This window comes from Macrotis lagotis, chromosome X (genome assembly GCF_037893015.1).
Source record: "Macrotis lagotis isolate mMagLag1 chromosome X, bilby.v1.9.chrom.fasta, whole genome shotgun sequence".
In the NCBI taxonomy this organism is placed as follows: Eukaryota; Metazoa; Chordata; class Mammalia; order Peramelemorphia; family Peramelidae; genus Macrotis; species Macrotis lagotis.
Genome location: NC_133666.1, coordinates 47,325,272 through 47,351,305, shown reverse-complemented (window position 1 = coordinate 47,351,305; position 26,034 = coordinate 47,325,272). Strand labels below are relative to the sequence as shown.

The following is a 26,034-nucleotide window of genomic DNA, read 5'->3' as shown; positions in this document are numbered from 1 at the left end:
GAGAGAGAGAGAGAGAGAGAGAGAGAGAGAGAGAGAATGTATACCTGGACATGCTAGCCCCTACCTCTGTATGTATATGTATGTTACATGTTCACATTTCAGAATGGAGTTACATGACTGTATGCATATATATATATATATATAAATGTGTGTGTGTGTGTGTGTGTATGTGTGTGTGTGTGTGTACACGAATCCAGAAAGGTGGGCAATGCTCAAAGGGACCATGGAATTCAACACCCTCATTTGACAGATGAGGAAACTGAGGCCCAGGGATGCAAGGTGCTTTGTCCAAGGTCACACACATCCAATGAATCAGAGGCAGAATCTGAACCCAGGTCTTCTGACTCCTAAACCAGTGTTCTCTGACCCTATACCTTTCCTTCACTTGTTAGCTAAAGCTTCTGGCAAAGAAATTTCCAAGGCTCAGCTTCTTCAGCTAGCAAATGGAGATAATGATCCTTGTGAGGATCAGATGAGATAATAGATATGAAGAGCTATATGGAAATGTCATCTGTGATGATAAGGAAAATGACTGTGATTGCCAGCAGGTTCCCATGGCAAGGAGAGATAAATGATAGGGAGGAGACAGGGAGGCTCCCAGCCCTACAAACCTTCGGGAACTGGAGAAGTGAACCTGCTCTTCCTTATCCTGCTCTTGGGAAAGCTGCCTTACCTCCCTGACTCTGTTTCCTCCTGATCTGTAAAGAATTTTAACAATGGCGATACCTGACATCCGGTCAACACTTTAAAAGGTTGTAAAGTGCTCTCATTTACGTTTCTCAGCCACTCTCTCAACATGGAGACTATGGTTGTTATCGCCACTCATTTGATACAGAAGGAATCTGAGGATCAATAGTTAAGTGACTTGCCCATGGTCTCACAGCTAGGAAGGATATGAGACAGGATTGGCCTACTTAATATTACTATGTGACATGGTCCCTGCCTTCAAGGAGTTTACCTTCTAATTGGAGAGACAACAGGTTCTTGAATAGGTAAAAACAGTCTATGAGGATAGAGGTCCCTTGGGATTTCATCGGGATAGTGAATTCTGGAGAAGAAACTTCCTACACTCTTCCAGGTTGGCACCTTATTGACAACTGATAGTCTTAAACGGAGCCCTGGAGTGTTGAGAAGTTGTCGTTTACCCAGGATCCCCAACCAATATTTGCCAGAAGCAGTACTTGAATTTATGTATCCCTGGCTGTGAGACTGGCTTTCTAGGCACAGGACACATGCAAAATAAATGCACAGTGCTGAGAGCATGGCACTAACACCTAGGGGGATCAGAAAGATCCTAAACAAGGAAACAGCAGCAGATCAATTTGTTTGTGGGTAGAATGCTTAAGTAGAAATAATGGGTCATCAGCCTAGAAAGGTAGGCTGGAGTGAGGTTGCAAAGATCTTGAAATGTCAAGCAGAAGCTTTTCAATTCAACATGGAAATACTGGGAAACCACTGGAGTGTGTTGAGTAGAGAGAGACATCAGGCCAACACTTGAGAAAATCTGGTTTGGCAAGAAGATGGCTGGATTAGAGTGCAGAGGCATTTGGGGTCCCAAGGCCAATCAGGAGGCCTTGGCCAGGTGAGAGGTGACACAGGGTCCGGACAAGCGTGGTTGCCATTTGAGTAGAGCAAAGGGGTCAGATGTTGAGGAAGTAGAATTTATAAGACTTAGTACTTGAAGGGGTGTGAGAGTGAGGTGGAAGGAAGAGTCCAGTAATGGCTGACTCCCATGCTGCCAATCTTGGGTGCCTGAAGAAATGGAGAACTTCTTGAATGGAAATGCAGTCTTGCCCCAAACAGCCAAACTACTTGTTGTAAGTAGCTTGGGACAACAATGGCCCATTCCCCACCTCCCACGTCAGTTGGGAGAAAGATGCAGTCTGAAGAGCCCAAAGCAGGGAAGGAGGTGGAGGAGGAGGAGGAGGAGGAGGAGGCCACAGTTGGTGGCAGTAGCGATGGTTGTGGAGCCCGAGGTCAGCCTTGGAGTTCCTCTTCCTTTCTGTGTTTCCCAGTCACCTAGTCAGACCGGTTCCGTGGGAGCCTTCCATGTCTGATGATATCACCAAGGGAAGAGGCTGACTGGGGCCAGGCAGAGGTGACTTGTAATACCCAAGATTCCCTGGAAATCCAGGGAAGGGGCAACTCTGGCACCCTTGGGCTTCAGGATGTAGTGAGAAGAACATTCTAATTATAGCTCCTAGGTCTGAGTGATAGCTCAGGCAAGTCAATCAACCTCTCTGAGCCTCAGTTTACTTAGTTGTAGATTGGATTAGCTTAGATGTGCTCTGAGGTTCCTCACTGCTCAGTACCCCATCCCCTACTCAAATTGGCCCTGACCATTAGACCCACAGACCTGAAGACATCTCACTCTGCCCCTTGTCTTTCCATAAGCAGAATCTAGGTCAGGGGAAAAATACCCTGACTTGTGGGAAACACAGCTGCCCTGTTGTTCTGCACATGGCTCACTGGGGCCTTGCTGAGCTAGGTGGCTCAACGAATGATAAACGCAACCTGAAAGACCCCAGATCACCAATTGGACAGTCAACTGATGAGCCAACTCATCCCCTAGATGCTCTTGGGAAAGCTGCCTTTGTTGTGGTCTCATCAGAGCATCCCAGGATAAAAGAGGGAGACAAAGGTCCTTGCCACAGAGAATATCACAGCTGGAAGGAACCCTTAAAACATACAACAGGGAATTCCAAAACTGGAAAGGACCTTAGAACAGAGAACCATAGATTTATGGAACTGGAAGGGACCTTAGAACAGAGAATTTCAGGGCTTGGAGGGACTTAAAGGACCATCTTATCCAACCTCCTCATTTCTCAAGAAAGGAAACCGGTTCAGGGACCTCTTTGACCACCTTCAATCCAATAACCCAGAACTTTTTGTTATTTGTTCTTCAGCAACACTGGTTTCGTGCTTGAGGCAAGTGGGGTGGGGATTTCCCTCGTCCTCTTAGCTAGCTGAGCCAATAGGCTCAGTTTCCAACTGGGAGTGCAGAGGTGGGGGCTGTCGGAGCGTTAGAGGCCACTGGGCCAGAGAGGTGGCTTGGCAGGCTTATCTCTTAGGGAGAGAGGCATAGTGTACATTGTAGTAGGTTGATTTATTTAGGTCCAAAGTAGGCACCCTGGTTTCTCTAGACTGCAAGGACCCCAGGCTCACCCAGCCTGGAATTGGGTTGTCAATAGTTAAAATTCACAGACATGTGCACACACACACACACACACACACACACACACACACACACACACACACCCCTTTACAGATGTGCAGAGCGACAGACTAGTTTGAGGATCACAGGTTTCACCAGCCCCCCTGGAGCCCAGAACCTTCTAGAATCCTTGATACGAGCTATAGCCTCCCAGGGGAACCTGGAAAGACTCGGATGGGCAATTTGCTCCTCTATAAAATGGAGATAATGATGCTTCCTATAGTATGGGTTGGATTGGCCAGCTGCCAAAGGCTTTCTCAGCTATCAAATTCCATTTCTGTGAAAGTGACCAGAAGTGAGAGATCCCTGTCCACTCAGAGGAGTCCAGGAGCCCATCGCCTGCACATCTTACTATTCCATGGCAATGCTTCTTGAACCCTGGGCTGGCCACAGAAGACCGGAGCCCTTTCTGTCATTAGTTAGCTCTGTGACCTTGGCCAAGGGAGGCCACTTTTCTGAGCTTCCTGCTCCCTCCCTTTACTGGCTCCCAAACAGCTCTTTTCTCCAAGTCTGAGGACCCAGTACTTAATAGAGAATAGGCCTGCCTTCAGTTCTAGGCCTTCTCCCAGCTGCTCACTTTGGGCCCCTGGAGGCTCCCAGGGCCCGCTTTCTCTGCATGTTCTTTCAGAGAACTCCCTTCAGGCCCTCTGGGCTTGGTGCCAGAATACCAACCCATTCGAGTAGAATCACAAGAGTTAAAGTTGGAAAGGCTCACAGAGATGAGCCATTTCAACCTTTGCATTCTAGAGAGAAGAAAAACAAGGTCCAAAGAGGGCAATGGGCTTGCTCAAGGTCATAGACAGAGTTAGGACCCGGATTCCACTGCAGATCCCCATAGCTCAGAGCCAGAGCTCTGACCACACACCACTTGAAGTAACAGGTGCTGGGCAGGGTGTGATTTCATCCTCCGCTGGCACACTTCTCATTTCCTGGCTAAGTGCCCATTAGTACCCCTGGGCCCCTGGCCCCTTCCCCGAAATATCCCTACGCCCACTTCCAGAGCTTCTCCAGGCCCCTCCCTTCTCCTCTCTTGGTCAGGCAGTGTTGGCCCAATGGGGAAGGATGACTCACTAGGCCATGTGTCTAATCTGACTGCTTCTGGAGAGTGTCCAAGCAAGCACCTCTCCCAGAGGTGCTTCTCCACTTAGCTGAAGCTTTTAAGGCACAGTTCTTGTATCAACTCCTCTGGATCTCTCCTGAGGAATTCCTCTGGTAAGAGCCCTAGATTTGAGACATGGTTCTCCTGCTAACACACTGTGTGCCCCTGAGCCTCAGATCCCTCAATGGATTGAGGTTGGGGGGCCGGGAGCAGGGGGGCATGAGATTCCAGGATATTTAAAGTCATGGAGACTGCAATCCCATCATCTCCCAAGAAGTCAACTGGGACCACTTCACTCCACCCTCATGATGCCCATAGGATTGAGTGAGAGGCTCCAGCTTTGATTTCTAGGCCTGCCACTAAATGGTCATGAAATTCTGGGGCTTACTTACCTTGGTTTGAATTTTCACAGTGTTTCTCCCAAATATAATGTACAACATAAGCAGGCCAAGTGTCCTCAGCCCCATTTTATAGAGAGGAGACTTTGAGGAGAAGTAAATCGTCCAGGGTCGTATTGCTAGTAAGTGGTAGAGATGGGATTCAAATTCAGTTCTCTCCCCATCTCCAAGTCCTTGGAGACACTTTCCATGACATCATCCTGACCTCTTATTTATACACTCTGGGCCTCATTTTCCTTATCTCTAAAATGGACATGTTGGACTCAATGATTTCAAAGCCCCTTCCATTTCAAACTCCTAGAATCCCATGAGTCTCCAGGAAGGTTGCCATGGCTACTTTAACACCTCTTCATCCTTGTGTGGCAGAAAAGACCCTGGAGTTTCGAAGTCAAGGGGGACCCATTTTCTGATCCTAGCTTTTCTACTGTAACTCAAGTCACTACCCTCTTCTGGGGTCCCTTTCTTCATGGTCATGTTCAAGCCAACTTCTTTTACAAAGTCCTCCAGAACTAATCTACACCATAATCATGGCAGTAGAGAAAACTTTCAGGGCTGGGAAGCAGAAGGCCCAGGGCAGTAGATAGAGGGCATCAGGTCTTGAGTTAGGAAAGTCTGGGTTCAAATGTGACCTCCTGACACTTACTAGCTGTGTGATCCCAGACAAGTCACTTAACTTCTGTTTGCCTCAGTTTCCTCATCTATAAAATTAGGGATAATAATAACACCTGCGTGGATCAAATTGAGATAATAATTGCAACACAATTAGCATAGTGTGCCCAGCACATAGTAGGGGTTGGAGAAATGCCAGCTGTTCTAGTATTTGCTCTACTCTTTGCTATGCCATAAACATTCCTTCCATGGCTAAAACAATGAAGAGTTGACCTCGCTGATTTCCATTAGGCATCTTTCGGCTTGGGAAATGCTACATTCGTTGCTTCTCTACTAGACTACCCACAGTATTTGTGAGTTGGCTTTTGGTCTTAGTTGACATAGCACTTGGTTAGACAGTGTTGTTTAGGGTATGTTAGTTCTGTAACTGGATAATGAGCTCTTCGAGCAGGGAACACAATTTCTTTTCCTTATTTCTCACAGGATAATCACATGGTTAGGTACCCGGTGGGGGGCTTGAATTGAACATAGACTTTTCAATGTGTTTCATGAATGATTATCTTTCAGGCCCATGGAGATGTTGGTGAAGTACTCCAGCTTCTGCCAGCCCCGTCCGTCACCTCAAAGGCATCTGAGGCTAGATGCGAGAACAAAGGACCAATGACAAAGTAATTGAGCAATCAGGACTGAGTAATTTGGGAGCTGTCCCACTTCCAGACTGGTAGGCTAGCCCAGTTGGGCGGGCCCTTAGAATAGGGAATGTTAGGACTGGGAGGGCCCTTAGAACAGGGAATGTCAGAGCTTAGCCTTGGAGCTAAGACAATATCAGAGTGGAAAGGAAATTACTTTATGTATATGCTATTTAATTTTTCTTTCTATATTGTTTCTCCCCAGTATAACATAAGCTCCTTGAAGGCAAGGACTATTTTGTGCCTGTCTTTGTTATATTCTGCAACTAACACAGTGCCCAACTTGTCCTTATTAAATGTTTGTCAATTTAAACTGAATTGAACAAAGAAATGCTCGAGCTGATTGGGGCCTTAAAGAGCAAGCAGTCCTGCCTTCCCCTCCTCAATCCCTCCTCCCCCACACATATTTAACAGAGAAGGAGAGTGAGTCCCAAGAGGTCTTGCCAATGCCAGGAAATTTGATTTAATTTAACTTGGAAGTCCAGAACTTAAATGATGTGGAGTGCCCCCTTCCCTGTTCTACTACCATTTCCCAGAACACCTTGAGAGTATCAGGACCCCATAGCCCTTGGGGTTTATGAGGGCTCATCTTTCAGTCTGTTTCTCCTTAGGTTTGCATAAACAGTACTGTTCCCCCCAGTATTGTAGGGGGTTGATGAGCTCCCTGATCAAGTTAGCTGAAGTGAACCTTTGAGACTCTGAGTGGACCTTCCTATGGAGATCGTGAACATGCGCCCTTGGCACCTACTTGTGAGAATTGGGGAATGTTTTAAGTCTGTGCTGCTGTGGGTTTGAGGTACCCTTTCTGTTGAGACTACCTACCCCTGCCCCTTTTCTGGAGAGATGCTAAGAGCTCGGAGCACAGGCCAGAAGAAAGTTAAGATACAGGGGAGAAGGAGGTGATTAAGAAACCTGTGTGGCTGCCTCCCCTCCCCCTTGCCCCACCAGCTTATAAAGGCAGCCCAGGGGCAGAGATATATACTAGAGTTATACCTCTTTTTACCCATGAGGCCTGAGAGATTCAGGGGGTTCCTGGCCCAGGCCATGCCGTCAGAGAGATGGAGTCTATTGGCCTCCAGAAGTAGAAAGAAACATGGAGAAGAAACAATATGACAAAGATGTGGGACTTTTTCAACCTCCAGCCTTTTGGAGATATGTTGAGAGCTTTGGAACCCTCAAGCCTTCTTAAAGAGTGAAACTCTGGGATACAGGATAGAAAGAAACAAAAAACCTGATTATTTGAAAAGTGATGTTCGATGAGAGAGTCTCCCTAGCAATCCAGCATATTTTCTTTCCGGGGCAATATAAGCCTATAGGCTTATACCAGGGAAGGATGGAGACCTGTAGAGGGCTCTGGGATGGGATGACTAGAATGCTGAAGGGGATGGGGCATCACCTCCCTAGCAAACTCAGGTTTCTTTCATTGTAGGGGGCAATTTCAAGCCTTGAGGACCATAAGGGTCTAGGGGAAGGGTACATACACCTCAGTGGAAAGGGAGAATTGTTTATGAACATTCTGTTTGTAGTGTGTGTGTGTGTGTGTGTGTGTGTGCACTGTAGTATTTATAAAGGCTGTCCTTTACCTGGTGTGGATTGCTACCTTGACTGCTTGAATGGGAACTATGGACTCTTTTACTCTGATCTGTGGAAATCCAAATACAAGCTATCATCTGAGCTTTCAAAAGAAACTGTGGGTGGGGGCAAAGATGTCAAAGAGAAGATTTTGGGGAGTTCTGAAGGTTAAGTCTGGTCTGTGTAAACTTGGGGTGTTACATCACAAATTAAAGTATGAATAGCTCCCCTTTCTGGATTGTGGATGTAAGCCAGGTCCTTCCCTTCATGCATAGCTCCAAATGCACCTCTTGTCTCGATGACCCTCCTGAACAAATCCCATTTCCAACATCTCTCAACATTCTGGCAGTCTCCTTAGTCCAGCTGAAACTGGTTAGGTTGGTGTTGATGCCTTTCAATCATTGGTGTCTCCATGTTGGATTTGTATTTTGTTTGTCTTTAAGTGTTCATTTGTCCCTGTCCCTCCCTCTAAGGCTGTGGAGTTCCTGAAGACGAGGCCCACATCCTTGCCACCCGCCAACATTCATCCCGGACCTCCCTCTCCCAGCTTCCACTTGGCACCTAGCTTCGCCCTCTCCACCCACCCCCCTGTTGATGGGGATTAAGATGATAGGTTTGAAGTCTTGCCCCAGCAGGGGAAGGGCTCCCACGACTGGTCCTTTGTTCTTTGCAAAGAAAGGGAGGCCTCTTTTTTGTTTGCCCATGACTGCCTGGTGGGACCTCCCTAGACATCCACCGAGAAACATTTGATGAAAGCCTTCTTGAACCCCGCCTCCTTCTCCTTCTTCTCCTCCTCTTCTCTGTGTCCCAGCTGCTGGCTCCCTGGTATCCAGGGGCCCTCGAGCCTCAGTTTCAGGCCCGATATTCCTCAGGACCTATATCCTGTTTAGACCATAAGGAAACCCACAGAGCTCCAAAGGAGACTACAAAGGGCTTGAGGGCCCCCCCTGTGCTTGAAGACCAACAGCCCCTCTAAATATCCCTTTCCTCCTTCCCTAGTACCTGCTGTTGAGCTGAAAGTTCAGTGAGAGAACCCTGGGGAGAAACGGACACCCCAGGCCCCACCTCAAATCCTCTCCCGCCCTCTCTCCCTCTACCTTTGGTAATTTGCAGCAAAAGAACTCAGTCGTTGACATGAGTGGAGGTTTGCTAGTTCCTTGCCAAGCACTGTAAATATTTCAACATGTCTTGTTTCCGTGACTGTATTACAGTATAGACATCTTTTTTTCTTAAGTTTGCCATGTGACCTTAGACAAGTCACCTTCCTTTTAGGAGTCATCAGTTTTCTCATCTATGAGGAGAAGACATTGGACTCAATGCTTTTTTGGACCCCTCCTCAAGTCTAACATGCTATGCTCCCAGGTCCCTTCCAGTTCTGACAGTTTGGAACTCTGGATTCCAGAATGCTGAGAGTTCCCCTTGCTGGGTTTCCCAGGAGCTGAGATACAAAGCAAATACAGCCAGTCCTCTTCTGCCCTGGGGCCCCAGCTCATGTTCCCAAAGAATCCAATGGAGGAAGAGGTGGGACAATAAGCCAGGGCAAGACAAGAACAGACTGGCATAGTAGCGAGGGGGTGAAATGAGCCAGGGGATGCGCCGTGGGGCAGCAGGAAGGATCTAGGGTAGCTCCTCAGAAGAGCTTCCTCAAAGTTAGGAGGCCGAGCTTGGGTGACCATGGTTTTCAGAGCTGGAAGAGGGATCTTAACAGTTCCAGTCCAACCCCCTCATTTGAACAGACCTAAAGGGGGGAGGGAATAATGTGTTCAGTGGTAAGAAGGTAATATTTGAATTCAGGTCCTTTGACCAGATCTATATGTATAAGACACAATTCTGGCCCAATTGTAGGGAGAGGCCGTGTAACACTATGGGAGATCATCAGAGTAAATCCAGAGCTGGGAGAGTTCTTCTTTTCTGACTAAAGGACTGGGTAGTGTTGAGAGGGGTCCTCTCTTGGATCCTCGGAACCTAGCACACAGGTGCCGCATGAAAGTGGAGCCCAGGAGGCCTAGATCCTACTCGCAGCTCATTTGGGAGGGACTTTGTGGCCGTCACATCCTAAGACGGGTCACCCACATTTCTGAGGCCAGCCACAGTTTACCAAACATTTCGCCTTCTTTTATTATCTCATTTGGGTCTCCCAAGACCCCAGTGAGGGATGGAGGCAAGGCTCCATTAGGTCCCTTTTATAGATAGGGAAAAGAAGGGAAGCAGTAAGTGGCAGAGTTGGACCTGCCGCAGCCGTGGTCTTGGAAGGGAGTTCCTTCCTTCATTGCTTCATTCCTCCTCTTCCCACCCCTGAAGGTCTGAAGTGACAACCTTCACTTTCCTCACTAGGCCAGGAAAGTCCCTCTTCCACACCTCCCAAGATCCAGTCCAAATCCCCAGCGGCCAGACAGCCTCTGAGCATGAGAGGGCAGAGTTTGGGGGAGAGAGAGAGGCCAGGAGACAAATCCAGCTCTGGTTTGGGAGGTGGAGACTTGTGGAATCTTGGCTCTCAGACTTAGAAGCTGTGTGACCTTTGCCAAGTGTCTTTACCTTTCTGTTTCCTCCTCTGTGAAATGAGGCCAAGAAGTGAAGGAGACAGTCAGCAAGCGATTAAGTGCTGGGAATATAGAGAAAAGCAATGATCGCTACCCTCAAAGAATGCAAAAGAACTGTATATAAACCCCATCGCTCCCAGAAGAAGGGAAATTGAGGCTACTGTGGCCACTCCTGTTCTAGACATGAAAATGTGGCCAGAAAGGAACCCCTCTGACATGTACTTTGTGAGCCTCTGAGCCATGCCTGGACTCAGGAGACCTGGGTTTGAGGTCTGGCTCTGATACTCGTTAGAGGTTGGGTAAGTCAATTCCCTTCCCTCTGTAAAAAAGAGGGTGACATTTTTTATTCCCCAGCTCATGGGATCACAAAAGCACAGATTTTTAAGCTAGAAGGGAACTTAGAGTTCATTGAGCCCAACCCCATGCTTTTTATAAATGAGGAAACTGAGTCCGGGAGAGGGGAAGTGAGTCATTTAAGGTCTCAGAGGCATTATGAGGAGGAGGACTAGAACTCAGGTCCTGTCCCTAAGCACAGAACTCTACCCTCTCCCTTTTCCCCAAACCCTATGAGTTGGGATCAAAAAGCACCCTAGGAAAGTTCAGGTGCCGTTGTGCCCCCACATCTGGCCCACTCACGGATGTGTGCCTCTTTCTGGCCACTATCTTCCTGGGTTCGTTTTGACTCTTCTCTGTCAGGGTGGTTGGCCTTGTTCCCGGGTAGCTCTCAGCCCACATTTCTGGATTGGTTTGACATAGGAATTCAGCTGTGTGACCTTGGGCAAATCACTTCTCCCTTCATTCTTCTCATTTGCAAAATGACAGGGTTGGCTTGGATGGGCTCTGCCTATGTTCATGCTCACTGTTCTCCATTGCTCTTGTTCAAACATGATAAAATATTTCTATCATGTTTTAAAGGGGTTACAAAGTACTATCCTTGCAAAAGTCATGATAGGAAGGGCGGGCAAGAATCACTGTGCCCATTTTATAGAGTAGGAAACTGAGTGCCCAAGGGCACATGATTAGTAAATGGCAAGAGTCTGGTCTCCAGGCTCGAACACACACTAAAGCTTTGTGTTGTGGGCCTCTCTGCCTGGGGCGTGTGTGGCATCAGGGGGGTACCTACTAGAGAGCCCTGGGCTGGCAGCTCATGCCCTTGTACAAGCTGGCAAGCCTCTGTGACAAACTCAATGAAAACCTTTTCTGTTACCAAACTGACGGACTCAGTGTATGATGGAAGCATATTTTGATTCTCTTTGGCTCGTTTGTTTGTCCTTCCCCCCCCACCCCCCAAGCATGGCTAATGCAGAAATTTGGTTTGCATAACTTCATATTTGCAATGGGTTTTATATTTCTTGCCTTTGCAAGCGGTGGGGGAAGGGGAGAATCTGGAACTAAAAATAAAATAAAATTGAATTAAAAATAAAATATATAAAAAAATTAAGCTGCGATGAATCTTAAAAAAATAACATAGACACACCTTTTCCTGTGTAAAGCTGAAGGGACTGAAGTGGACCTTAAACCTAGAGTATCATTTGCTGGGGTGGTTGGACTGACCCTTGGGGGTCATAGAGTCTGATGCCATTTTGCAAATGAGGAAGCACTGACAGGAAATAATGTTGACTAGAACACCAAGCCAGATCTCTGAACCTTTGGACATTTGTTTCTTTGGGCACTCTCGCCACCATGCTGGGGCTCCCTCCAATTGGTGGTGAGTAAGATGACCAAGGTCCCCCTCAGGCACCTAGTAGCCTTCTTTTTGCCTTGCCAAAGTAGGGGAAGAAAAAGGCGCTGGGAACTTGGTCTCATTCCTCATGCTGGTGGGGCTGCCTACAACAAGGCTCAATCCAGTTAGCTGGTTGAGTGACCTTTCCCTACTCCGTAACCTGGCTTTCTGTCACCTCCAGCATCAGACAGTCTCCTGTTGTGTGCGCAAAGCCCTTCACAACTTCCTCTGCTCCCCACTTTTTAGTCTTTACACCATATCCTTCCAGTCAGTGATCCTGGTCTCCTTCCTACTGTACTCCATCTCTTGACTCTGAGAATGTTTACTGGCTGGGTGTCCTCCATGTATGGAAGACTCTCCTTCCTCATATCAGCCATCTGGCTTCCTTCAAGTCACCTGCTCTAAGAAACTTTTAAGGGATCCCCTTAATTCCCATATAGTTATTATTTCCAATTTATACTGTATATAATTTGTTTGCACCAAGTTTCATTGTGTTGTTCCTCTACCCCCCCCCCCCCAACTATGAGCTCCCTGAGAGCAGAGACCAGCTTCTGTCTGTCTTAGGGTTTAGCACATGGTGAGTCTTAATAAATGTTTGCTAACTAAAGAGTGTCTAGTTCTGGCTTCCTCCCCACCTACTGTTGGGGACCACTGAGGCAATGAGACACTTCTGACCTGTGTCTGAACTGTGATGGGCAAGGTGTTGGAGGGAGGGGGGAGGAGTAAAGAGCTAGACAAGTGGGAGTGGTATTTATTCTGGGTCATTTGTCCTGGCACTGTCCCTAGTCCTAGCTGTTACACAGGGACTAAGCAGCAAGAGAATCAACAAAAGCCAAGGGAACTATAGTGGCCCTGAATCCCTTAAGGAAGGAGATGTGGGAGCTTCCATCTTCCTAGACCCAGGATGAGTATGTGTGTGTGTGTGTGTGTGTGTGTGTGTGTGTGTACTTAGAAACTCATCCAAAGGATAGAGACAATGATGAGGATGAACTAAAATGTTCAGAGAGTCTCTCTAATGGGTGTGTTCTCATGACAATGTCCCAAGCTGCAGTTGAATAATGTGGAAACTTAGAGAGACCTGAGGCAAGGAGAAAAGGGATCATAGTGTTTGAGTCATTAAGTCCAATCCCTTCCATTTCACAGAGAGGGCCACTGAGGCCTAGAGGGAAGAAAGGACTTGTCCAAAGTCACCCAGGTAGAGAATTCGTGGCAGAGCCAGGATTCAAACTCAGATTCCAAATTCAGAGCTCTTTCCAGCACACCAAAGGCGGAGCAAGTCCATCTAGGGATTGTGATAAGCAGGAGCCGAAAAGGAACACAAGTTGGGGAGGAGAATGTCCTTCCTCCAAGGCCCTACCCTGACTCCAGGGAAACAGAAGCCAAAGCCAAAGAGATGAGTACCTGCAGGGGTTCAGAAGCACGTGCCTTCTTACCAGTGCTCAGCCCAGGCCGTGCTCCCCACCGACTTGTACATTAGCACCCACAGCTCCACCTTCAGGGCAGGAAAGCAATCATCTCCCCCCTTAGTGCTCTGCTGGCATCTGGGGAGACCAGGGGCTGGAGAGAGTCCCTAGCTTTGTCAAACTACAGTCCTCCAGATGTGATCTCCCCATGTCTAATTAGGGAGGCCTGGGAGAGACCCTGAGGTAAGGAAGTGAATGGGGAAACCTCTTGTGGCTCTAATACATTGCCTATTCCATCCTTTTGAGATGAGTCTCTAAAGATATACACTACCCCAACCAGGAAGGGCCTTAGGGCACACAAGTTGTCAGAAGTAGAAAGGGACATAAAGTGTCAGAGGCTGAAGAGTCCTTACAACCAAAAATATCAGAAGTTTAAGGGCTTTTAGAATGGAGGATGTAAGCTTTGGGAAGAGCCATTATAGAATCCAAGTCACCCTAGAAAGAGCACAGGACTTAAGAGTAAAGAACCCTGGGTGTGAATCTTGGTTCTGACACTTGTTAACATAAGTACCCTTTGTGTGTGTGTGTGTGTGTGTGTGTGTGTGTGTGTGTGTGTGTGTGTGTGTGTATCTTCTCACAAAGCCTGTTCTCTTATTGAGATTACTCCCTAAACCCTCATTCCTTTTCATGCTGAAAATCCACCTGTTGTTTGATTCAAGCCAAGAGAATAAATGGTTTTTTAAAAGGGCACTGAAGGGGAAAGAAAAGCTTTTCACCCAGGAAACTGGTGTGAGCACTGATATAAGAAGTGGGCTTCATTCTTCATATTTTTGCCTACCATGTACAATAAAAAATCATTGCTAAATGCTTGGGGGAGCTGAAAGGGTCATGGAATGTCCTATTATGTGTTGGAGAAGACCCCAGGAGTCATCCAGTCCAAGCTACTCATTTTACAGAGGAGGAAACTGACATTCAAGAACATGTCACTGGTCTAAGATCATTTGAAAAGTCAATGACAGAACCACATCTCCTGACTACTGGGTCAGGGCTCCTTCCCTTAGGTCAGAAGGCCAGAAGCTTATAAGAAAAATCTCAACCCAGAAAGCCTGCGGAGCTTGGAGATGCCTGGATTTCCAAATTCCACTTTAAAATATTGAGTTTTGAGTCACAAGAGCTAGATTCAAGTGCCTACTCCAATGCTTACTAGTTGTATAACTGGGAAAGTCACTTTCCTTCTGTGGGTCTCAGTGTCCTTCTCTGTAGAATGGGCTGTCAGAAGGATCAATGAGCAATGAATGTTACCATGTCTACCTCTGGGAGGCAAAGAAAAGTCAGAGAATCACCCAAGCACTTGTAAGTCTAGGTAGACTTTTTAGGAATCAGCTTCCCAACTGGGAAAGAGCCATGGAGACACACCTCACTGGGCTCCCCCCACCCCCAGGCCCCAGGCAGCCTGGCAGATCGTCATTCTCCTATGTGAGTGAGTCACAACTCATGCCAGGTGAGTGGGAAAGAATGTGATGTCACAGAACATACACTTGGATGCAGACTAGCAGACCTTGGAGGGACCTGAGAAGTCAGAACTCCCAGTCTCCATCCTCCCCACGCAGGGACGGATGGCTGGCCTTAGGTGTGAGGAAACTATTGGGCCTGGAGCTGGGAAGCCTGTTTCAGGAGATCCCAATCCTTTCCACCAATGAACAGAACAGTAAACCTGGAACCAGAAGCAACTGGGCTTGGATCTCTGCTTTGGTCACTTCCAAACTGTGACCCAGGACAAGTCACTCCACCAAGTAAATTGGGTATCACACTTGCAGTGACAACCTCCCTAAGTGGTTAGGAGAAACACATTTTGCCAATCTCAAAGTGTCAAAGAAATGTGACTGATGGTTATTATGGAGGACTGGGTGGTGCAGTGGAGCTTGGAGGCAGGAAGACCTAAGATTGAATACCTACACTTCCTAGATGTGTGCCTCTGATTTAACTTTTCTCAGCCTCAGTTTCCTCATCTGTAAATGACACTCCCATCCCAGGATCAAATGAAATAAGAGTTTTACAACCTTCAAGTGCCAGATACATGTTACGTTTATTGTTTGGTATTATCCTTACCCTATCCTGGGACTCCTTTGCCTTATCCTCCTTTCTCTGAGTGCCGAACAGCCTAGACCTCCCACTAGGTAGGCATTTTTTAATGGCCCTATAAAAGCTGCCTCTCATTGTGACTGGTCAGGGGTCTACAGTTGCCTAATTCTAACAGCTGCCTTTCTCTACCTTTCTCTCGGGCTCCAACTAATTGAAGCTGCTCATCACACACTTTGGCACCATCCCCAGCTCCTTGATCCCGGCCTTCCAGGACTGATTCTTCTGGCCCCCTAGGAGCGCATGCCGGACCTACCTGTTCCCAACACGTTAACTTGGGCCTTGTCCAAATAGCACTATGGAGTCCCAACTGCTGTTGCCATGTACAGATCCAGTTGGATCCCCCAGCTTATATGGGATAGTAGCTTTAAAGCTATCAGAATACCAGAGAGGCACCCCAGTGTGATGTGAAGGGCTGGCTTCTGCCTCTGCTTCCTACTGTCTGTGAGACCTTAGTCAAGTCCCCTTCCTTCTCTGAACCTCCCTCACTTTCCTCTTCTATAAAATCAGGGGGGGGGGTAGAGAAACTGATTACCAAGGTCCCTTCTGATACTGTCTCTGACAGTGAGCTGGCCATGGACACAGTGGTTTCAAGACCCTTAGCAAACCCCTTCATATGAGTCTGGTGCTTCAGGTAACTCTCTAAGACCATAGGTTACAGAGAAGGTGCCCGTCTGAATTGGTAAGAGTCCTGTCCTCATTCCGAAGGTCCTTTCCAGGTCTGGGTTATCTGAGCATGGGTGGATCAGTTTTGCTTGGACTAAAGATTATAGGACATGGGGAGAGATGGGATAGCAGCCCCATCCTCTCATTTTCTAGAGGAGGAACCTGAGATGCAGAAGCCAAGGGCCTTTCATAAGGTCACATGGGCATCAGGGTCTCAAACCTCTAGGAAGAGTGTGATGTGTTCACTTTGATTTCCCCTAAACCTAGGGTTCTGCTGTTTGCCTTGGAGTATGGGGAAGGGGAGGCCAGCAATAGTTTTCCACAGGGAAATGGTTTCCAAGGGTTCATGTTGTCACTTGGTTGGGGGGGGGGGCAGCTTCCATCCTAGTTTGGATGGCTCCAGTCTTTCTCTCCCCATTCGACCCCACAGCTGTCTTCTACACAGAGAGACCCTGTGGATACAGGGCCAGGCTCCTAACAACTGAGTGGGCGTGTTCTCTTGGGTTTGGCTCCATAACTCTTTTCTAGAGCCCCCACTCCAGAATGGGCTGAAGGCCAGGTCCCTGCCTGCTTCCCCCACACTCTGGGACAGGGCACACCCAGGGGCCAAAGAGGCAGTGCATCTCAACCCAAGGTTATCTAGGGAGATTTCAGCTGGGCAAATGAGCACAGGCTTAGGGCCCTGAGGAAGTAAAGATAAATGAAATGAAATTATAAGGCAATAAGGTTTCGAGGAGCTCAAAATAATATTGATAAAGTAGGTAACACAGGCAGGCAAGTTCTAGTATCAACTCCAAGTCCCAAGGTGCCATTTGATGTTTGAGAAAATGGAAGTAAAAGGTCTTGCCTGGGCTCATGAAGCTGGCACATGTCTGAATGGGGATTCGAACTCAGTTCTTTCCAGACTCCAAATCCCACTCCCTTTCAGTCATAAGATACGACCTCCTTATATTAGGTGAAATTAGAATCACAACATTTTTCAGCTGCAAGGTATCTCAGACATGAAGAAAAATCGGATGATCGGTCACCCTCTCCCCTATCTCCCTAAGGGGTCTTTGTATCTATTCCCTTGCTATGGGGCCAAACCCAGAGTGGGTGGTCTGACCCTGGAAGGGCCCCAACAGAGATGATGATATTGGAATCCCCACTGCCACTGGTAGCCTTCAGAGCAGGAATATTGATTGGCTGGAGGAAAATGAGTGAGGGGGGGATAACATGTAAGAAAAATGAGGAGAAAGGGGAAATGTGGTAGAAGGGTTGCTTGGCTTGGCTGGAAGATGTGGTTGTTGGAATTTTTTTTTAATTCAGTTTTATTTAATTTTCAATCCTGAAATCTCTCTCTCCCATTAAGGTGAGAAATCCTAAAGTTATCACAAGGAAGGAGTCCTAGGTTTGACAAATCGATCCCTCTCTGGATCTCTGTTCTCTACCCTTTAAGAAGCTGAATTAGAGGCTAGGCTCTTGATTTGTGTATTTTCATGGACCACTTTGGGGATTCTAGGGCCACCTGGTTATCCCTTTTCAGAATTAGGTCTTAAAACGTTAAAAGAAAAGCCATTTCGGTAAGAGGTGAGTGAAAATCCAAATTTTCTGTACAATTGTTTTCCCATCTAAAGTCCCAGACTTTCCCTGTCCCCCCTCCCCAATCTATCCACCCAGACCCCTTGTGGGTCCTTGGGCCCTAGAGTAAGAATCCCCGGTTTCAATGGTCTCCAAAGTCCCTTCCAGGCTGATGTCTAATGGTCTAAGATCTCGTGAGCTTCAAATTCTTTGTATTTTAAGGTCCTCCCAGCTCCAACAGAGAAGGTCCCTTGTTATTGGGAAGTTCTGGGACTCTCTGAAGGCTATGGAAATCCGGAGAGGGATTGCCTGGTTGCTTAGGAATGGGTGGGGGGCATTTGGCCCTTTTTGAAGAAGAGCCCGTTCTTCCTGGACTGTGAGGACCTCAAGTTACTGTAGTGACTGTTCCTCTCTGACCTGCAGAGCAGCCTCTCCCTTTTGCATCCTATCTCCTTATAGGGCCAGCAAGGAAGTGGGGCGGGGGAGTCTGTCACCCACCTATTACCTGCAGTTATGCTAAAGTTGGTTTCCCCCTCCCACCCTCCAAGCTCTCCAGAATTTGGCAGTAGAGCCATGTCTGCACCAGCTTCCCGAGTACCAGCTAGAGATAGTTCACATTTCTCTGGTACCTGAAAGGTCTTTTTGCCTCATAAGCAACTCTGAAAAGTTGTTAGTGAAGTCATTTCGGATCCCATTTAACAGATGAGGAAACTGAGGTTCAGTGAGGAAAGCCAAAAGCATTTATTTAGCCCCCCCCAAAAAGGCATTATACTGGGCTCTGGAGGTGGGGACTTGGGCGCAGGAGCTCACCATGCCAAGGGGCTCCAGCAATGGAAGAGTCAGAGCAGCGTCCAAGCTTCTAGGGCATCAGCGCTGCCCCCATCCCACCTCACTGCACAGGCCACGAGCTAAGGGTCCTTGGAGCTTTGGACTCCAGGCCCTGGCGGGCCCAAACTGACCCTTGGACGGCAGATCGAGAGAGTGGGCCAGGCTCCAAGTTCGAGGCCCTACCATGTAGCAGCCAGTCCACCCGGGGGGCTTTGGAGCAGGCCCCAGGAGCTGCGGGACTTGGGGGAGGGCCACTGAAATAGGTCACCCAGGCAGAGGCTCCTGCCCCGATTTCCCCAACCTGAGGGCAATGACATGAGCACGCAGTTTAGGCACAATGCCCTGGTGATCGGCCCTGACAGGACGGAGGGGACCCTGTCGGGGCAGCCATTGGGAGAAAGCTTGCTTCCTGGCCTCTGAGGGGCACCTCTCCCTATCTCCCCTGCTCCCATCCCCAGCCTCCAAGTTTCCCTGGGCTCCCTGGCCAAGGTCAGCTCTGGCGCCCTGCTTGGCCGAGGGGTCGAGGCCCCTCTGCGATGTGGCGGCTAGGCGGTTCAGGCCTTTGGGGTTTTCCTGATGCCGAAACCCGCGCGTGGGAGCGAGGGAGCGGGCAAACGTGAGACGTGTGTGTTTGCACCAGTGGGGGGGGGGGCTGGGACGGGGAAGAGAAAGGAGCCCTCTGCCCCCCATCCCGCACCTTTCAGAGGCTGCAGAGCCCAAGAGAGGGGCCCTCGGACAGCTCCTTCAGCAGCCCTGAACACCCAGCGTCTAGTGCGGGCTAGGAGTGCGGTGGGGGGCAAGCTGCTGCGGGAGGAGGGCGGGGTGTAGGCACGCTTTGCTTGGCCAGGGCTGTGGCGGGCAAACCGTAACTTGGGCAGCCCCCCCCCCCCACGCGTGTGTATTCACACCCAGATACACTCGTGCACATGCACGTCTGTCTGCCATGTGCCCGTCTGGCGTGCCGTGCCTACGGGCGCGCCCTCCCCCCCGCTCGGCTCCTTGGGGGGTCCCCGCTGCTCCCCTCCCCGCTCCCCCCCCCCACTCGGGATCACAGAGAAGTGGAGACGCTGGCCCTGCCCCGGCACACGCGCCCGCGCTGGGAATTTGAAAGCAGCCCGGGGAGGCGAGGATGGCAAAGTTGGCCGCTTCCAGCGGGCCGGCCGAGCCCCGGGCCGGCGGGGGCAGGTGGCGGGGGGCTCCGGGGCGCGCAGGTGGGGCGGGAGCCCGGCCCCGGAGGGCAGGGGCGCACCGCGGCGAGGGCGGGGCGGGCCAGGTGAGCGGCGCCGAGGGGGCGGCCGGGGGCCGGGGGGGGGGGTGGACACTCACCTGCCTTAAACTCTTGCTGGCTCTTGTCCCCTCCCTCCTCCTTCAGCAGCATGGTGTAGATGATCCCGAAGGAGTTCTGGATGCCGAAGATGGAGCCGTTGCACCAGGTGGCGGCGAACACCACCAGCCAGCCGTAGCCCCCCTCGGGGGGCTGGAAGCCCGGGCCGGGGCCGGAGCCGGGGCCGCGGGTGCTGACCGTGAGCTCGGGCTCGGGGCTGCTGGCCGGCTCCTTCCCCTTCTCCTTGCCCTGCTCCTCCGCCTCCGCCTCCGCCTCCGCCTGCCAGGGCCCCTTCTCTGCTCCGGACTCGGGGCTCCGCAGGGCCATCGCGATCGCCGGTGCGGGCGCTGGGAGCCGGTGGCTGCGCGGCGCGGCGCGGCGCGGCTGGGCTGGGCTGGGCTGGGCTGGGCTGGCCGCGGCTCTCGGCGCGGCGCGGCGCGGCTGTTGTTGTTGTTCCGGCTGTTATTGCTCCTGCCGCCTCCTCCCGGCCCGGCGCCCTAGCTGCCCAGACCGTCCCGCGACAGACCGTCCCTCGTACCCTCCTCTCCTCCTCCTCCTCCTCCCCTCCTCCTCCTCCTCCTCTCCTCCTCCTCCTCTCCTCCTCCTCCTCCTCTCCTCCTCCTCCTCCTCCTCTCCTCCTCCTCCTCCTCTCCTCCTCCTCCTCCTCCCCTCCTCCTCCTCCTCCTCTCCTGTCCTCCTCCTCTCCTCCTGCTTCTCCTCTTCCTCCTCCTCTCCTCCTCCTCCTCCTCTTCCTTCTCCTTCCCTCCTCCTTCCCCTTCTGCTTCTCCTCCTCCTCCTCCTCTTCCTTCTCCTTCCCTCCTCCTTCCCCTTCTGCTTCTCCTCTTCCTCCTCCTCTCCTCCTCCTCCTCCTCTTCCTTCTCCTCCCTCCTCCTCCTCCTCCTCCTCCTCCTCCTCCTCCTCCTCCTCTCCTCCTCCTCCTCCTCCTCTCCTCCTCCTCCTCCTCCTCTCCTCCTCCTCCTCCTCCTCTCCTCCTCCTCCTCCTCCTCTCCTCCTCCTCCTCTCCTCCTCCTCCTCCCTCCCCCTCCTCTCCCTCTCCCCCTGTCATCCCTTTCTCCTCCTCCTCCCTCCTCCCTCCTCTCCCTCTCCCCTTGTCATCCCTCTCTTCCTCCTCTCCTCCTCCTCCTCCTCCTCCCTGTCCCTCCTCCCCCTTCCTCCCCCTGTCTACAGCCTTCTCACCGCTTCTCCTCCTCCTCCTCCCCCGTCTCCCCTCCCCTCTCTAGCCCAACTCAGTTTCCCTCGGGCTCCAGAGGTTGGCGAGGGTGGCAGGCGAGGGCAGAGAGGAAAGGGGGAGGGCAGACGGGTCGGGTCCCCGGCCCTGCGGCCCGGGAGGGTCCGAAGCCCCGGAGGGCGGGGGCGGGGGGGGGGGGGCTGTGATTCTCTGGGCCCGGACTGCTGAGCGGGCCCCTGCCCCCCGCCCCCCAGCACCCACCTAGCCCGCTCAGGAAAAAGGGCCGCTTGGGCGTCGGACCCCACCCCTGCCCTCGAGGGGAGCCCCCCACCCCCTTGTTCCCAGGGCTGCCCCGCCCTGGCCCCGCTCTCCGGGCGGTCGGCCCCGAGCCCCCCCCCCCGAGCTCCGGGTCCGCCGGGGTGGGTGCGGGGCAGCCCCTCCTGGCCCCGGAGGCGAGGCCCCCACCCTTCGCGCCCCCCAGAGCGGCCGGGGCCTGCAAATCCGGGGGCCGAGAGGAGGCGGCCCCGCAGCGCCGTGCCCCGCCCCTTCGGGAAAGTCAATCAAGGCTTTGTTTGCGCGGAGCCCGAGCCGGAGCCCGGAGCCGCCGGGGGCCGAGCCGGACCCGGGAGGGCGGGGGGCGCGGGGGGGGGGCAGGGGCCGGGGCGACGACGGCCGCTCGCGGCCCGGCCCAGAGGGGGGCACGGCGCTGGGGGCCAGGGGGGCAGGGCCGGCGGGCTCAGGGCCCGGCGCGGGCCCCTCCCTGGGCTCCGGCCCGGGCGGGGGCGGCCCAAGCAGGGGCCAGCAGTTTGGGGAAGCGCGGGCCAGGCCGCCAGGAGCCCCGGCCTGGCTTCGTGGGCCGGGCTGGACTAGAATGGGGAGCGCCGTGCCAGGCGCCCGTCCCGAGGCCCGGGAGCCTCGGATGCTCTGGCCCTCCCCCCCCCCAGGGCGGGGGTTCCGCCCCATTGTCTGCCTTCCTCCCGGCTGTACCCCACTGCCCTCCCCAGCCGCCCGAAGAATGGGGCAGCAGCCCTTGGCCAAGGTTGGCCAGGAGCCAGGGAAAACTCCCCTGGCCATCCCTGGGCTCCTTAGCCAAAGTCGAAAGGGAAGTGGGGCAGAGATGCGCAGAATGGCCAGGGATGGCGCCCCGGTGGTGGGAGCAGCCTGGCCTCAGGGGGATCCCCGCCCCACTCCGGATCCCTGGGGGCCCTGAGGCCTGGCCGCTCGGCCTCTGGGCCAGCCCCATCTCCTGACCAGCAGAGTCGGGAAAAGGAAGTATGCCTCTGGGACACTCCCATGGCCCCTTGGGTGGCACCAGTGGCCCGCCCTCCGGGGGGGCTCCCTGAGACGTCCGCGGTCCTGGGGTCTTCGCCACTGGCCCCCTTCAGCGCACACCTCCTACCGCTACACTGCCCAGTGAAACCTCAAGTAGGCAGCCTGGCAGCTCCTTAGTGCCAGGCTGGTTGGGGGAGCTGCTCCTTTACTGACTGGGGTATTTGGGGTTCAGAGGCTCTCCTCAGACCTTCCAACCCCCAAGCCAGTTCGCCCTCGAATTCCCTTCTGACCTGTTCCCCTGCTGCGCTCTCTGTCCTCTTGGCTCAAGGCTTATGCTTAGACAGACCAAAGCCAGTGAAGACAGCCCGATCCAACTCCCCGAGGTTTCCCCCCAGCCCAGCCCACCCCACCCCACCCCAACTCTATTAGAGAAAGCAAACAGGCCAACAAATGAATCTGAAAGAGTTCACTCAATGCCACTGAGAACAATGGGACAGAGTTCAGAGACACTTGAACCTGGGAGGCATTCAGGAAGACCTGGATTCCAATCCTGCTCCAGAAACTCCTGGCCATGAGGAAGCCACCGAATCACTGGGCCTCAGTGGACTTGTCTCTAAAATGGGTATACCCATAGTCCCTCCCATGCTAGAGTTGTAAGGATCAAACGAGATGATGTGAATCGGCACTCACTTGCCAATAGAACCCTCTAGGTACAGCTCGTCCATTCTCCAGCCTCCACACATGGAAAGTCTCCCAGATAGTTGTCAATCAAGAAAGTTCCCAACTCCCCTAGAGGCAATGACTCCTGAACTCCTCACTCTCAGTTACATCTCCAAATCTTTTGCCAGATCTTGGCATTTCTACCTTCCAGACACCTCAGGCGGCTTCCTCTTCATTCACAGAGCCCCCACTCTACTTCACATTCTCTCCCACCTCTCCTTTTGGACTATTGGTCTTCCTGCCGCAGGTCTCTCCCCTCTCAAACCCATTCTCCACTGAAAAGGTGATTCCTATAGGATAGGTCTAATCTTCTACTCCTCCCCCACCAAAAAACCCCCACAACAACCCAACTGTCCCAGGATCAAGTAAAAAAGCTATTTGGCATTTAAAGTGCCTTAGAACAGGGGCCCTTCCTGCCTTTGCAGCCGTTATACACCTTACTTGCCTCCATTCTATCTATAATGTAGTTACCAGTGGCTGCTCTTTCAACACCATGTTTCATCTCCTCACTGTTTCTCCACACTGGTTGCCCCCCTCCCCAAACACATGCACATACACAAATGCACACACACACACACACACACACACACACACACACACACACACACGTGGAAGGCTCTATCCCTTCACCTGTTTCACCTGGCTTCCTTCAGGACTCAGTAAATCCCCCCTTCTCCAGTTCCTCCATCCCTTAGTACATTCCCTTGGAGGCTGCCTTCCATCTACTCCATATTATGGAGTAACCTACCAGTTACTGACATGTCATTTCTCCCATAAGGACATGAGGTCCTTAAGAGCTGGGACTTTTTGTTATGATCTTTTGGGGTTTGGCTTTCTTTGTATCTCCAGCTGGCTCCTGATCCAAAGTAGGTCCTTAATAAAGGCTTGTCTATTGCCTCTCTGATTTTGTTTTATTCTTTTCTAGAGGAAAGCTAGAATGTCATAGTGATATCAGAAATCCAAAAGTCTACATGGAATTGATTGGGAAAAGGAAATTGGGCACGAATGGAACTGAAAAAAAGAGAGATTGCAGGTAGAGACGATGTTCTCTCATTGCCCACATCAGGGAAATGATACTCATGCCACTGGTCTACCCTCCTCCACACTAATCCCCTTTCCAATCCAAAGTCCACATGCTGAATAATCTTCCTTATATATGGCTCTGATCATGTCACTTGTCTATTCACAAACATTCAGCGACTTCCAACTAAGTAAAAGAAAAACTTTTGCCTGCATTCAAGGCCCTCTGCAACTGGACTCCAACCTACTGTCTAGTCGTATCATATACTATTTTTCTTGTGCCATTGCGACCCAGTTGGTCTACTCTCCAGTCTCGGTTCTCATTTGGATCTCTTCCACCTGCACATCTTTGTTCCCACCATTCCCATACCTGGAATTCCTGGCACAATTTGTTAACTTGAACTAACTCTTCAGTCAGTAATTCCAGACCCTTCTTTATGTGACTCCCATCAACATTTCCAGCCTTCTCCCATAGTGGTGCCCAATGGACCTACTAGCCATTTGATTTTTCACTCCCCTTTTGTTTTATTTTTATTTTTTAACAAGTTTTTTTTCATTTTTGCAAGCCAATGGGCTTAACTGATTTACCTATGGTCACATAGCTAGGTAAATATGTGTCTGACGCTGAATTTGAACTCAGGTCCTCCAGACTCCAGGGTCGGTGTCCTATCCACTGAACCACCTAGCCGCCCCTTAACTCTCCTTTTGTACAGGTGATCTGTGAGGCCTGAAATACACTACATCTTCACTTCCACCTCTTAGAATCCCTGATTTCCTTCAAGACATGACTCAGGTGCTGCCTTGTGCTTGGGGACCTTCCAGACCACCTAGGCCTTGTCACTAATATACTCTCCCCATTGAAGCTACTTGGTATCTTTTTTGAATTTTGTGCCTATGTGTATACTGTAACTTATCTGTCTCTTTTTGTTTTCCCCATCTCCTTTTTGTCACTGGGGTGGGGGGGGGGGGTGAGGATCAGACAAGACCTAATGCACAATTGCTTAAGAACATTGGAGGTATTAGTAAGGGTGTTTTGGGTTGAATTGAATAACTTTGAAATCCCCACCCCTTCAGGTGCCTAGGCAGGAGAGGTAATGGACAGAGATGCTGAACTCAGGGTGGCTCTCATCTAGGGCTGTGCCAGGAGACAATTCATGATAATAAGTGCATTACAAACAAATCAATTGACCAAGGCACAAGCAGCCCACTTCCTGAGAGCTGGGGCAGTCTGGTTCAATAACCATTCTATTCTTAGAGTCGAGAAGAGTGAGGGGAAAAGATGACCAAAGCGATCCTGCCTAGCCATCTCGGTTGGCAGAAGCACTGTGGGAAAAAAAGCAGATAGGAACAAGCCATGCTAACCCCTTTAACCCTATGGTGACTGAAGCAGTTTAGCAACTTCATTTTCCCTACAGCCACAAGAAGAATTGGATGAGGGGGATGAGGCTAGCTTGTAGAGAATTTCTATAGGAGAAAGTGAGATGATTTATGGGATGTCCATTGGAGGAATGAAGAGGTAGATTGGCTTGCAGGTCATGTTCTTTGAAGAACTAAATGGGTTGGGTTGTAGATATTTTAGCATAGGAGAGAAAATCTATTAACTCCTTTATCTGTTATTGTTGATGACTGTCTATATGTGATTTCCCATTTCTTCTCTGCCTTTGTCCATCCTGGCCTTGTCCCAGCAACTTTATAGATTGATTCAACTTCCTCCAGGATGAATGGCAACATGGCCAATAGCTTGTGTGTATTTGTATAAGTGACTAACATTCTCTGCAGTTCAATTTACAACATGTGGTGATGTATTCCCTTCTCTTATTTTCCACTGGGGATAATCGATACTTGGTAGTACCTTCGTAATTTTTAGCTCTTAAAACTGTGTCTTAGGTGGCAAAATCCTTGGATACTCCAAGCAAATAGAGAGCTTGACGGAATAGTTTACCCTTGGGCCTGGGACTATCCTGGTAGGAAACAGGGTCCCTGTCCCTAAGGATTTCACATTCTCTTGGAAGGAAACATGTGTGACCCTTCATGACCCCATGGACCGTGACTCACTAGGCTTCCCTAAT

The 26,034-nt window shown here is 50.8% G+C and overlaps 1 protein-coding gene across 1 annotated transcript in view; it reads right to left on the bottom strand.

The window, feature by feature from the left end:
• The window catches only part of SLC16A2 (solute carrier family 16 member 2), a 100,893-nt gene extending 80,802 nt beyond the window's left edge, over positions 1-20,091 (bottom strand). The window contains exon 1 of the mRNA XM_074208619.1: positions 19,767-20,091. Coding sequence (XP_074064720.1) covers positions 19,767-20,091 — 325 coding nt within the window. The remainder of the gene's footprint in view (positions 1-19,766) is intronic.
• Positions 20,092-26,034: the final 5,943 nt, after the last annotated feature.